The following is a 12,063-nucleotide window of genomic DNA, read 5'->3' as shown; positions in this document are numbered from 1 at the left end:
TCAGACTATTTTGGATGAGATGATGGTGGAGCAGACTGATCTTGTGCGGCTGCGCATGGTTCGCATGTCCAATGTACCAGACACACTGTACATGGTGAACAGTGCTGTGCCACAGTGTTGTCATTTAATGAGTCACCAGTCGATAGGGACACCATCCAATCCTCCTTCAATCATTGCCAATGAAATACCTGGTGAGTGTGTGTATGTTTTGTGGTTTAACTGTGATTTGTTTTGACTTTTTGAAGTCTTGCAGGGCAGAAATTAGTTTTTCTTTCCTACATACCCCCCCGCCCCCCTCAACCACCCCAGATCACCTATATGATTGCACAGCAGTTGAGCAATGTGGCAACTTAACAACCAGCTGGCTTCTTCATTGGAGAGAATTTATTACTATACAGGGTATCACTGTCTTGTAATTTCATGCATAAAATGCTTGTCCAGACACTTGACAAACTGCTTCCAGCATAAATCAGGATACATGAAAGGTCGAATCTTTAGCTTGTGTTGGTTCAGTGGATTATAACTGTTGTACTTGTCGAGTTGGTTTGGAGCGCTGGAGGACTAAGCTATTATTTGCCTTGCTCAGATGGTACAAGTTTTTAAATTGCAATGTTCTGGGTTTTTTGTATTTTGTCTTTTGAATAGTAATAATTAGAAAGATACAGATATCCAGTTTGGATCACAAGACAGTATGATTGTTACACCTCTGATTCCTGCTGACGTACAAGTGGCTGTAGGGTAGTGGGAGTCAACTCTCATAAAAGTAAGGGAGCAATTGACTCCATTGAACCAAAGCGGGTATCTATGGCAGACCTGAATTTGCAACAGTCATATATCCTGTCAACACACTTGCTGCACAGGCTCATACATGAATAATGACCACTTGGATGAGGCACCACTCTGGAGGCACACTTCTGCCTCCCTGTTATTCCCACCTGCTGCCCCTCCCCCCAAACCCACACTTCCTCCTCCTATAAAATAGTTATAATGCAGGTGATCTTGGCAAAGTATTTACTAAATAAGTATTACTTTACAGTCCCCCCATTGAATATGGTAAAAGATATGATCAGGCGTCTGCAGGAACTTAGACACACAGACCAGGTGCAGCGCGCATACGCATTGAACTGTGGAGAAGGAGCAACCGTAAGCTACGAAATTCAGATTCGGGTGATGAGGGAATTTAACCTCCCCGATGCTGCTGTTGAGCTGCTTCAGGTATGAGAAATGTGACTGACCCTGTGAAATAGTATTACTTGCCAATCTAAACGAAAATTGAGAAGTGATAGAATTTCATATTCTAAAATGGTGCAAATAAGTTTTCAGAAAAGTATTAAGTAACGTCTTGCATAGTCGGAGTACTGGACAAATTCGTTTTCTGCAATATGCCGAGTTAATAAAGAGATTTATTAAACTACTTCTGAATTGATTAGGCTGTAATGAACATGATTAATCTGCGTATTAAAAATTCTTCCTGTTAACTCTCCACAGAGCTAGTCTTTTTTTAAGTTTGAATTAATAATAGAAATCCATTGTCATTAAAATGTCTAAATTGAGTCTGAATAAATATAGGTTCACAGCAGGATAGCTCTGCTAATGAATTGCTTTTGTTCTCCACAGAATCCTCATAAATTCTTTCCTCATGAACGATTTGGTGATGAGAGTCCATTGCTGGCTATTCGTCAGCATGGCCACTGCAGAATAAACAGTTCCCCAGCTGGAGACTATGGTGATATTGAGCCTTATGCAGCGTTCCAGCCGCCTTTACCACCACCTCCACCACCATACCACCCTCCTGCTATACCAGCTCATGAGAAGCGCAAAGCAGACTGGAAGCAGAGGCTGCCTGGCCAAATGTCATCCCGCTCCTTCTCATACCCTTGTAACCGTTCTCTGCTTTATTCTGGGCTAGCTTCCAGGCCTATATATCCATCTGGTGGTAAACTAATGCCCCCTGATTGCACCAATTCTGCTGGATTGGTCCGGATACCAACAGAACTGGGGGTAAGTTTTGACTTCCCAATATTAGATCAGTAACAAGGATTTTAAAAAGAAAAAGCCTTTCCTAATCCTCGATTTGTTTTAAAATGTTAAAAGGGGTACTTGGTTTTTTTACTGTGTTGAGTGTTAATTGAGTTATTGGCAAGCGATTAATGAGGTCAAATAGTGTGGGGTATTTTTCAAACTTCTTTCAAACTACCAGACAGGTGGACCACAGTGGATTTCTTGTGTAACTTGGGGAATTCTTTCTAATTAAGCTAAACCAAACATTTTAGTTTGTTTTCTAGTTTACCCTTATGACACACTACAGTAAAATATAAATGTAGAATAAAATAGTATTTCATAGTACACACTACCCAATTGATGATTTTTCACAAACTTATTTTAAATATTTTCTTTCTATGTGTGAATTTAGGGCTGATTTTGAGTCTTGGGTCCCAACATGGAGCCTTTCTCTGAGCTTGCATTGTAGTCTAGTGCCAGCTCCACTGATATCTGTAAATTCAGTAATACCACAAATCGAATTTTTGACCTCTGCACAGATTGTTCAGCCTGTGTTCCCATGATATATTTGGACTTTCAGAAAGCTTTCGACAAGGTCCCACACAAGAGATTAATATGCAAAGTTAAAGCACATGGGATTGGGGGTAGTGTGCTGACATGGATTGAGAACTGGTTGTCAGACAGGAAGCAAAGAGTAGGAGTAAATGGGGACTTTTCAGAATGGCAGGCAGTGACTAGTGGGGTACCGCAAGGTTCTGTGCTGGGGCCCCAGCTGTTTACACTGTACATTAATGATTTAGACGAGGGGATTAAATGTAGTATCTCCAAATTTGCGGATGACACTAAGTTGGGTGGCAGTGTGAGCTGCAAGGAGGATTCTATGAGGCTGCAGAGCGACTTGGATAGGTTAGGTAAGTGGGCAAATGCATGGCAGATGAAGTATAATGTGGATAAATGTGAGGTTATCCACTTTGGTGGTAAAAACAGAGAGACAGACTATTATCTGAATGGTGACAGATTAGGAAAAGGGCAGGTGCAAAGAGACCTGGGTGTCATGGTACATCAGTCATTGAAGGTTGGCATGCAGGTACAGCAGGCGGTTAAGAAAGCAAATGGCATGTTGGCCTTCATAGCGAGGGGATTTGAGTACAAGGGCAGGGAGGTGTTGCTACAATTGTACAGGGCCTTGGTGAGGCCACACCTGGAGTATTGTGTACAGTTTTGGTCTCCTAACCTGAGGAAGGACATTCTTGCTATTGAGGGAGTGCAGCGAAGGTTCACCAGACTGATTCCCGGGATGGCGGGACTGACCTATCAAGAAAGACTGGATCAACTGGGCTTGTATTCACTGGAGTTCAGAAGAATGAGAGGGGACCTCATAGAAACGTTTAAAATTCTGATGGGGTTAGACAGGTTAGATGCAGGAAGAATGTTCCCAATGTTGGGGAAGTCCAGAACCAGGGGACACAGTCTAAGGATAAGGGGGAAGCCATTTAGGACCGAGATGAGGAGGAATTTCTTCACCCAGAGAGTGGTGAACCTGTGGAATTCTCTACCACAGAAAGTTGTTGAGGCCAATTCACTAAATATATTCAAAAAGGAGTTAGATGAAGTCCTTACTACTAGGGGAATCAAGGGGTATGGTGAGAAAGCAGGAATGGGGTACTGAAGTTGCATGTTCAGCCATGAACTCATTGAATGGCGGTGCAGGCTAGAAGGGCCGAATGGCCTACTCCTGCACCTATTTTCTATGTTTCTATGTCTCTATGACGTGAAGCTGCATACCAGGATTAGCCCTGCTTGATCAACTGTTTTTTTTTAAATATACATTTTTTTCTTGTGCTGTGAGGGGAAAAACTAAATTGGGCTGTTGCTGTTGAGAAAATACATTGGACATCAGGATAACTTATGGGCAAGGTTCCTCTTCTGATTAGTCAAGAATCTTTGGTTGTCCATTGCTTTTGTCTGGTTTTGTTTTGTTGCTGAAGTTTAGGTTTTGGTGGTTTCAACTGATCAATGTTTTAATAGAATTTCATATTTTCCCTAGGTCTGCTTTCCTAGAGTTTAGAAGAACGAGAGGTGATCTGATTAAAACGTGTAAAATTCTTAAGGAGCTTGACAGGGTAGATGGAGAGTTGACAATTAGGGGTCACAGTCTCCGAATAAGGTGTCGGCCATTTAGGACTGAGATGAGGAGAAAATTCTTCACTCGAATGATTGAGTCTTTGGAATTCTCTACCCCAGAGAGCTGTGGATGCTCAGTCATTGATTATATTCAAGACAGAGATCCATAGATTTTTGGATACTAAGGGAACCATGGGATATTGGGACAGTGCAGGAAGGTGGCATTGAGATAGAAGATCAACCATGATCTTATTGAATGGCAGAGCAGGCTTGAAGGGCCGAATGGCCTATTCCTGCACCTATTTCTTACGTTAATCTAATTTATTTAAAATATTTTCTTTGTATATAGGTAATTTAGGGAAGATTTTGAGTCTGTGTTCCCGCCATAGAACCTTCCTTTATAGGAACCGGGATCAGACCGTCTGGTGTGGTCATCAGCCGTTTGTATTTCTGTAAAATGGGTAGAAGCAAAATCAGGTTGACGGAGCTCTGCATCCGATCGTTCAGCCCATGCTCCCATGAAGTGAAGATTTATGAAGTTTTATGTATGAAACTGTTTTTTGAGAAATGTTAGCCCAACAATTAGAGCTACATCAGTAGGTTCTTGTGCTTTTGTCCAGCAAGGCACTAATGTATGGAATAGGAGGAAGTCAATTGGTCTTTTGAGTTAACCTTCTTTCAATAGACCACATGCTTTTGCATTGTCAGACTCTACCCAACCCCTCTCATTTCCTGAAGGTGACCAAACCAGGTTAAAACCGGAAACTGACATTTCTCCCTCGCCTGATATGAAATTGACCAGAAATTCCATTATCATCACTCTAATATTGTGATGACATAATTCAATCCTCACCAGCTGCATTCCAGATGATATTGCCATGTCCTAACAGAATTGGAGCCATAGTGCTGACACTACATTAGTGTGTGACAAATTATGCTTTACATGGTGGGCTTTATTATTTTGCTCTAAAAAGCTGTGGAGCTGGAAATCTAAGCTTGTTGGCCATTTTATAAATGTGTTTTTTCAATTTTGCTAGAACACTGAAGGTACGTTAAATGAGCTGATGCCAGACATTGCAATGGGTGTGACATCCTTGAGTAACCTATCACTGAAGGATAGAAGGTTTCCAGAACTGACTTTAAATGCTGAAGTAAACCAGATGGCTTCAGATTCTGCATCATTTCCACGCCCTGCTCCGTATATACACAATAGACATGTACACAGTGTGAGGAGGAAACCTAGTGAGCTGAAAGTGGAATCTCGGGAAGGCCTCCAGGAGTACCCAGATCTGTATGACTTCTCTTCCAGTATAGCTTACCGACCATGCACTCCAGGATCCAGCAGACATACACTTGCTCCTTCGCAGGGAACGTACTTGGGCCCAGATTTGTACAGTCACAGTAGACCAGCAGCAGCAGGAGGCTTCAAGATGACCTCTCTTTGCAGTGAAACTTCTAATAAACCAGAGGAACCACGGAGAGAATATTTACTGCCTCCTGAAGCTCACCAGCCAAGACCCAGTGACCCACCATACTTCGATTTCTTGGAGCAGCCTCCACACAGGTTGGACTTGGCACTGTTGCAGGAGTCTAGTGGAGGCTCTCTGCATACTAGAAGTAGGGGTTTAATGGAGTCAGATCTGACTTATGGCCTCACGGCCAGTCGAGCTTTGAGTATGCCCTGCAACTCTGAGAACCATGAGGCTGGCTGTAACAGAAGGTCATCTGATGGTGATATGCTGGAGCCTGGACTCGGTGCTCAGCCACACAGAAACATTCAGAACAATAGGGAAGATACGCTAAGCCGAGAAAGGAGGTCACCAAGCAGACCTGATCTACCGTACAAAAAATCTGCTCTTTAATGACAACAGTAATCCAGAATACCTTTTCTGCAGATGACTCCATTATTAACTTTGCTTTCATAAATGTTTTGTACATAACATTTCTACCTTGAACTGAACTATTTCTAGATTGTTTTCTATGACTTTTGTGATATCTTGGGAGACCAGGTCCTGCACCAGTATTGCCATTCTTTCTAATGTTTAAATAGTCTGCTTAATCGAGTTTACCATTTTAAAAAAAGAGATGCTTGATCTTTTACCTCCTTTTTACAGGTTTGTTAAAAAAAAAAAGTCGTTGTTTTTTGCGTATTGAATTAAGGCTGTGTGATGTTTAATGGTGAGCTGTACTCTGGTGATACCCATTGACGTATTTTCTCATTTTTGAGAAAGTTTTTAGTCTTAAAAGACTGGACAGTGTTCTTTTAAAGTATCCTCTCAGCATTGGAATACATTTGCAAGGGAAGAGTGTCTGTATTCTACTGGCCAGCTGCCTGTTTTCGGAAAGAGCACACATCCTAGTCAATCTGAAGCAGTAGTCTTAATCTTGGGACAATCAGATTGCTGTGACAATCGGTTTATAGGATTAATGTTTTAATATATGGTGAGAAGCTGAATCCCAAAGGCAGAAATACTAGCAACACAGATAAAGCAGCTAAAGTTCCATCCGAAGCTGCTGTCGTGTCTTTTGCTTAATCATTGACCTGTGGTGGGATACGTGAAACCTTTTTGGCCTTTTTCTCTTATAATTTGGTTAGTCAGCTGCTTCTCAAATTTCTGGATGGGTTGACAAATGTTGGTCTCTGAAATAGTGTACTTGAAGTGTTGAAAACAATTAATACATTTGAGGAAAAAGCTAGAATGCAAGTTGTACGTTATGATTTAAATTCTTGTATTTCCCCTTGTTGCATCCAAGTAGGTTTTGCATATTGCACATTTTCAGGCTATATAGCTCCCTTACTGTGGGACTTTTCTGTTGTCCAGCATGTGGTGTGAGCTTCAGGCTCAATTCCCAGGTGACAGTAAGATCCAATATTACTCTTAACTTTCAGACTAGTATAATCTGTTTGAAGGGGTTAAAGCTGTTACACTAACCCTGGAGACAGGGTAAAAATATGTAGGGGTCTAGATTATTGATTGTTGTAGCTCTATTTTAACCAAGTATGCAGGTTCCAAAATTGCATACAGTGACTTTAGTTCTCTCCAGCTTGTTGCAGCCGATGAGCTACTTAAGTGCATTAATTGTAATTTGATCGTGGTATCTTTTTAAATTTTATTACTTCTGATCCACAGTACAAAACTGTAGTGACATAGTTGTGCACAGATTATATTTTTCCTGTCCTTTCTGTTCAGTTTTTTTGGTTTGCACGGATGAGCAAGATTAGAAGTAAAATTGGAGGAGGAGAATTGAGTGCCGATTTCTGAAGCAAAGCACTGGTGGTATAAAAACTGATCTATTATCCAGTGTTACTATGCAATCTCATGATCTGTCTTTACAGTGGTACTGGAATCAAAATGATCTGGTAAGTTTAAAATTTGAGAGCTGGAATGTTAACATTATGCAGGTTCTAAAATTACAAATAGAAACTTTAATTCTCTTAAGCTTCTTGCAGCCCATGAGCTACTTAAGTGTACTTTAGGTGTGGCTCAGTTGGTAGCACCCTTGCCTCTGAGTCAGATGGTTGAGGGTTCAAGTCCCACTCTAGAGACTTGAGCACAAAAATCTAGGCTGACAGTCCAGTGTGGTATTGACGGAGTGCTGCACTGTCGGAGGTGCAGTTTGCTCTCTCAGGTGGATGTAAAGGATCCCGTGGCACTATTTTGAAGAGCAAAGGGAGTTATCCCTGGTGTCCTGGCCAATATTTATCCCTCAATCAATATCACTTTAAAAATCAGATTATCTGGTCATTATTGCATTGCTGTTTGTGGGAGCTTGCTATGTGCAAATTGGTTGCTGTTTCCTACATTACAACAGTGATTACACTTCAAAAGTACTTCATAAGAACAAAAGAAATAGGAACAGGAGTAGGCCATACGGGCTTGCTCTGCCATTCAAGAAGATCATGGACTCCGCTCCACTTGCCCGCCCGCACCCCATAACTCCTTATCGCTCAAGAAACTGTCTATTTCTGTCTTAAATGTAGTCAATGTCACAGCTTCCACAGCTCTCCGAGGCAGCAAATTCCACAGATTTACAACCCCCAGAAGAAATTCCTCCTCATCTCTGTTTTAAATGGGCGGCTCCTTATTCTAAGATCATGCCCACTAGTTCTAGTCTCCCCCATCAGTGGAAACATCCTCTCCATCCACCTTGTCAAGACCCCTCATAATCTTATACGTTTCAAGATCACCTCTCATTCTTCTGAACTCCAATGAGTAGAGGCCCAACCTACTCAACCTATCCTAATGTTATAACCCCCTCATCCCCGGAATCAACCTTGTGAACCTTCTCTGAACTGCCTCCAAAGCAAGTATACCCTTTCGTAAATATGGAAATCAAAACTGCACGCAGTATTCCAGGTGTGGCCTCACCAATACCTTGTATAGCTGTAGCAAGACTTCTCTGCTTTTATACTCCATCCCCTTTGCAATGAAGGTCAAGATAGCATTGGCCTTCCTGATCACTTGCATACTATCCTTTTGTGTTTCATGCACAAGTACCCCCAGGTCCCACTGTACTGCGGCACTTTGCAATCTTTCTCCATTTAAATAATAACTTGCTTGCTCTTTGATTTTTTTTCTGCCAAAGTGCATGACCTCACACTTTCCAACATTTATACTCTATCTGCCAAATTTTTGCCCACTCACTTAGTCTGTCTATGTCCTTTTGCAGATTTTTTTGTGTCCTCCTCACACATTGCTTTTCTTCCCATCTTTGTATCGTCAGCAAACTTGGCTACATTACACTCAGTCCCTTCTTCCATGTCGTTAATATAGATTGTAAATAGTTGGGAGTCCCAGCACTGATCCCTGTGGCACCCCACTCGTTACCTGTTGCCAACCAGAGAATGAACCATTTATCCTGACTCTGTTTTCTGTTAGTTAGCCAATCCTCTATCCATGCTAATCTATTACCCCCAACCCCGTGAACTTTTATCTTGTGCAGTAACCTTTTGTGTGGCACCTTGTGAAATGCCTTCTGGAAGTCCAACTACACCACATCCACTGGTTCCCCTTTATTCACCGTTTGTTATATCCTCAAAGAATTCCAGCAAATTTGTCAAACATGACTTCCCCCATCTACCTGACCGAATTTTGCTTTTCCGAATATTCTGCTACTGCTTCTTTAATAATGGACTCCCAACATTTTCCCAACCACAGATGTTAGGCTAGTCTAGTTTCCTGCTTTTTGTCTGCCTCCTTTTTTTAAATAGCGTTACATTTGCAGTTTTCCAATCTGCTGGGACCTCCCCAGAATCCAGGGAATTTGGTCAATTACAATCAATGCATCCACAATCCCTGCCGCTACTTCTCTTAAGACCCTAGGATATCAGGTCCAGGGGATTTATCCGCCTTTAGTCCCATTATCTTACTGAGTACCACGTCCTTAGTGATTGTGATTGGCTGTAAAGCGCTTTTAAGATGTCCTGAGGTCACGAAAGGCGCCATAGAAATGCAAGGTTTTTTAATTATCCGAGGCATATGGAGACATTGGTTTAAGGGGAAGAAGAAATCTTGTCTCGAATTACACCAGGAAGCTTTTTCCGTTGGGTATGGTGCATTTTTTCCAGGTTTACATTAATTCTACTGGGATTCTCGAGAGTTTTAAGCAAATGATTGAAAATGAGTAAAACTGAGGCTTCTGGTTTTTTGTCATGTGGCTTCTGATCAGCATTTTTTTTAAAAATGGTGCTTGTTTTCTGCAGTGTGCAGATTCTTTTCAAAATTCTAAAAGAAAACCTGTTTATGCCTGCAAATCTGTCTAAACTGCTACAGAAAACTGTCTCGTCCTTTTAAATAATGATGAGAAAAAAACAGGATAACTAACCTTTGTTAAGCTTTGAAACTCATCATGTCCCAATATACAGCACAGCACCCTGAAGCTGCCTGGCCTGTTGCTACTTTCGTATCATCCCGACTGCAGCCATATACTTCACCACCCCACCCCAGATTGCATGCTCTTTAAAAACTGCAGTTGCTTACCAGTTTAACTTTGGTTGAATGTTAAGACTTATAAAAATATTGGAAACTGTTTGCTTAAAGATTTTTTGTTGTCTGGTAGCAAAAGCTTTTTAAAAACTTGCATTGCTGGTGTTAATCCTTCACTATTTTTTTTTTGATTCTTCTGATCTAAGCTGTTACTGGAATACAGTAAAGTGCCTTCTATGCTAAAGGCTCAAGTATCAGTAATTTAGATCAAATGTCCTATGCAAGTGTTTTCTACAAACTGCATAACCATCTTTGTAGATTCTACTATGCTTCAATGTACATAGTGTTTTTAAAAAGAGACTATTTTTATTTTAGCATCTTAATGAGGTTGTTATTGCTTAGTGAGATGCATCTCCCTAACGAGTACCATGGCAGTTGTACAGAATCACCACGATCTATTTTTCTACTGTTTCTGGGAAAAAGCATGTAACAAATTCTAAATTGGCATATAGTTGGTGTTTCAAATAAATGACCTATAGAATGTGTCTCATTCATTCTTTTAATTGCAAAATTGGTCCATACTATATGAAACTTTCTTTCCCCCCAGATTTTTTTCTAAATGGAGCCAGTGTGCTGCAAAGTCTAAGTGCAGAGGGCACAACCATTCCAATTTCATGTTCGTGCCTGAAGCTATTGCCAGAGAGTGCTGTGTGACCTGAAGAAGATCACTAAGCATCCATTTGAATCAGATATATTGCACTGGTTCCTGGGAATCCAAGTGACGAGCACTTTTTTTAGGTCCTTTTGATGGTTACACTCCTTTTCGCTGCAGCTAACAGCCAAAATCTACATCAGTGACAGAGTAATGCATATAACCGAAGCACCAGTAAACTGAAGATCTGTAACTGCTGCCCATATCTAGCTCACGCATCACATTGGCTTGCAGCTCACCAATACCACAAATTTAAAATCTCATTGTGTTCAAATACCACCCCTCTATAACCTCCTTCTGGAGAACTTCTTTAGCCATTGCATGACAAGCCCAAACTTAGTTTTAGGGAATGAAGTTGGCCAGATGGAAGGGGTATCAGTGAGAACATTTTGGTGGTAGTGACCATAATTCAGTTAGATTTAGTGTAGTTATGGGAAGAAAGAGGATAGATCAGGAGTAAAAGTTCTCAAGTGGAGAAAGGCCAATTTTTACTAAGCTGTGATGTGATTTAGCAAAAGTGGACTGGAAACAGCTATTTAAAGGTAAATCAGTGTCAAGAGCACTGGGAGGCATTCAAGGGGGAGATAGTGCAGGTTCAGGGTAAATATGTTCCCACAAAGAAAAAGGGTGGGACTCCAAAATTTAGACCCACCTGAATGCCAAGGAACATATAGGGTAGGATAATGCCAGATACAAAGCTAAATATTGCAGAAAGTCTAGGAGTATAGAAAGTGCAGGGGTGAAATTAAAAAGGAAATTAGGAAAGCAAAGGGCATGAAAAAATATTGGCAAATAAAATCAAGGAAATATAAATATATAAATAGCAAGAGGGAAATTTAGAAAGTTAGAGAAAGGACAAGGCAATAAGATGGGTAATGACAGCAAACCAGCCCCACCAACCCCTTCCCTCGACGAATGTCTGTCCCACCTGGAACAGGGTCTGTGGCTTTCTTATCGGACTGTTCAGCCATCAAAGAACTCACTTTGGGAGTGGAAGCAAGTCTTCCTCGATTCCAAGGGACTGCCTATGAGAATGATGATGAATGATAACTAGAGTGTGACAGGAAGGGAAAGAGTGTACAAACATAATAGATTAAAAGTAGGGAAAAATGGTAAAAAGACAAAATGAAAGGCTCTTTATCTGACTGCACGCAGCATTCGTAACCATATGAATTGTTGGCACAAATAGAAATAAGTGGGCATGATCTGAGCCATTAGAGACGTGGTTGCAAGGCTGGCAACTGAATATTCAGGGACATTTCCGAAGGATAAGCAGAAAGGAAAAGGAGGTGGGTTAGC

At 41.2% G+C, this 12,063-nt stretch overlaps 1 protein-coding gene across 2 annotated transcripts in view; it reads left to right on the top strand.

Moving 5' to 3' along the window:
- The window catches only part of btbd7 (BTB (POZ) domain containing 7), a 52,256-nt gene extending 41,659 nt beyond the window's left edge, over window positions 1–10,597 (top strand). For both annotated transcript variants that reach the window (XM_070879513.1, XM_070879514.1), the window contains 4 exons: window positions 5–191; window positions 1,037–1,215; window positions 1,618–2,001; window positions 5,163–10,597. In XM_070879513.1, coding sequence (XP_070735614.1) covers window positions 5–191; window positions 1,037–1,215; window positions 1,618–2,001; window positions 5,163–5,987 — 1,575 coding nt within the window. In that variant the 3' untranslated portion in view covers window positions 5,988–10,597. The remainder of the gene's footprint in view (window positions 1–4; window positions 192–1,036; window positions 1,216–1,617; window positions 2,002–5,162) is intronic.
- The last annotated feature ends 1,466 nt before the right edge of the window (window positions 10,598–12,063 follow it).

Source organism: Pristiophorus japonicus, chromosome 4, assembly GCF_044704955.1.
Source record: "Pristiophorus japonicus isolate sPriJap1 chromosome 4, sPriJap1.hap1, whole genome shotgun sequence".
Taxonomy (NCBI): domain Eukaryota; kingdom Metazoa; phylum Chordata; class Chondrichthyes; family Pristiophoridae; genus Pristiophorus; species Pristiophorus japonicus.
The sequence above is the reverse complement of the archived record's forward strand: the minus strand, read 5'-3'. Positions and strand labels throughout refer to the sequence as shown.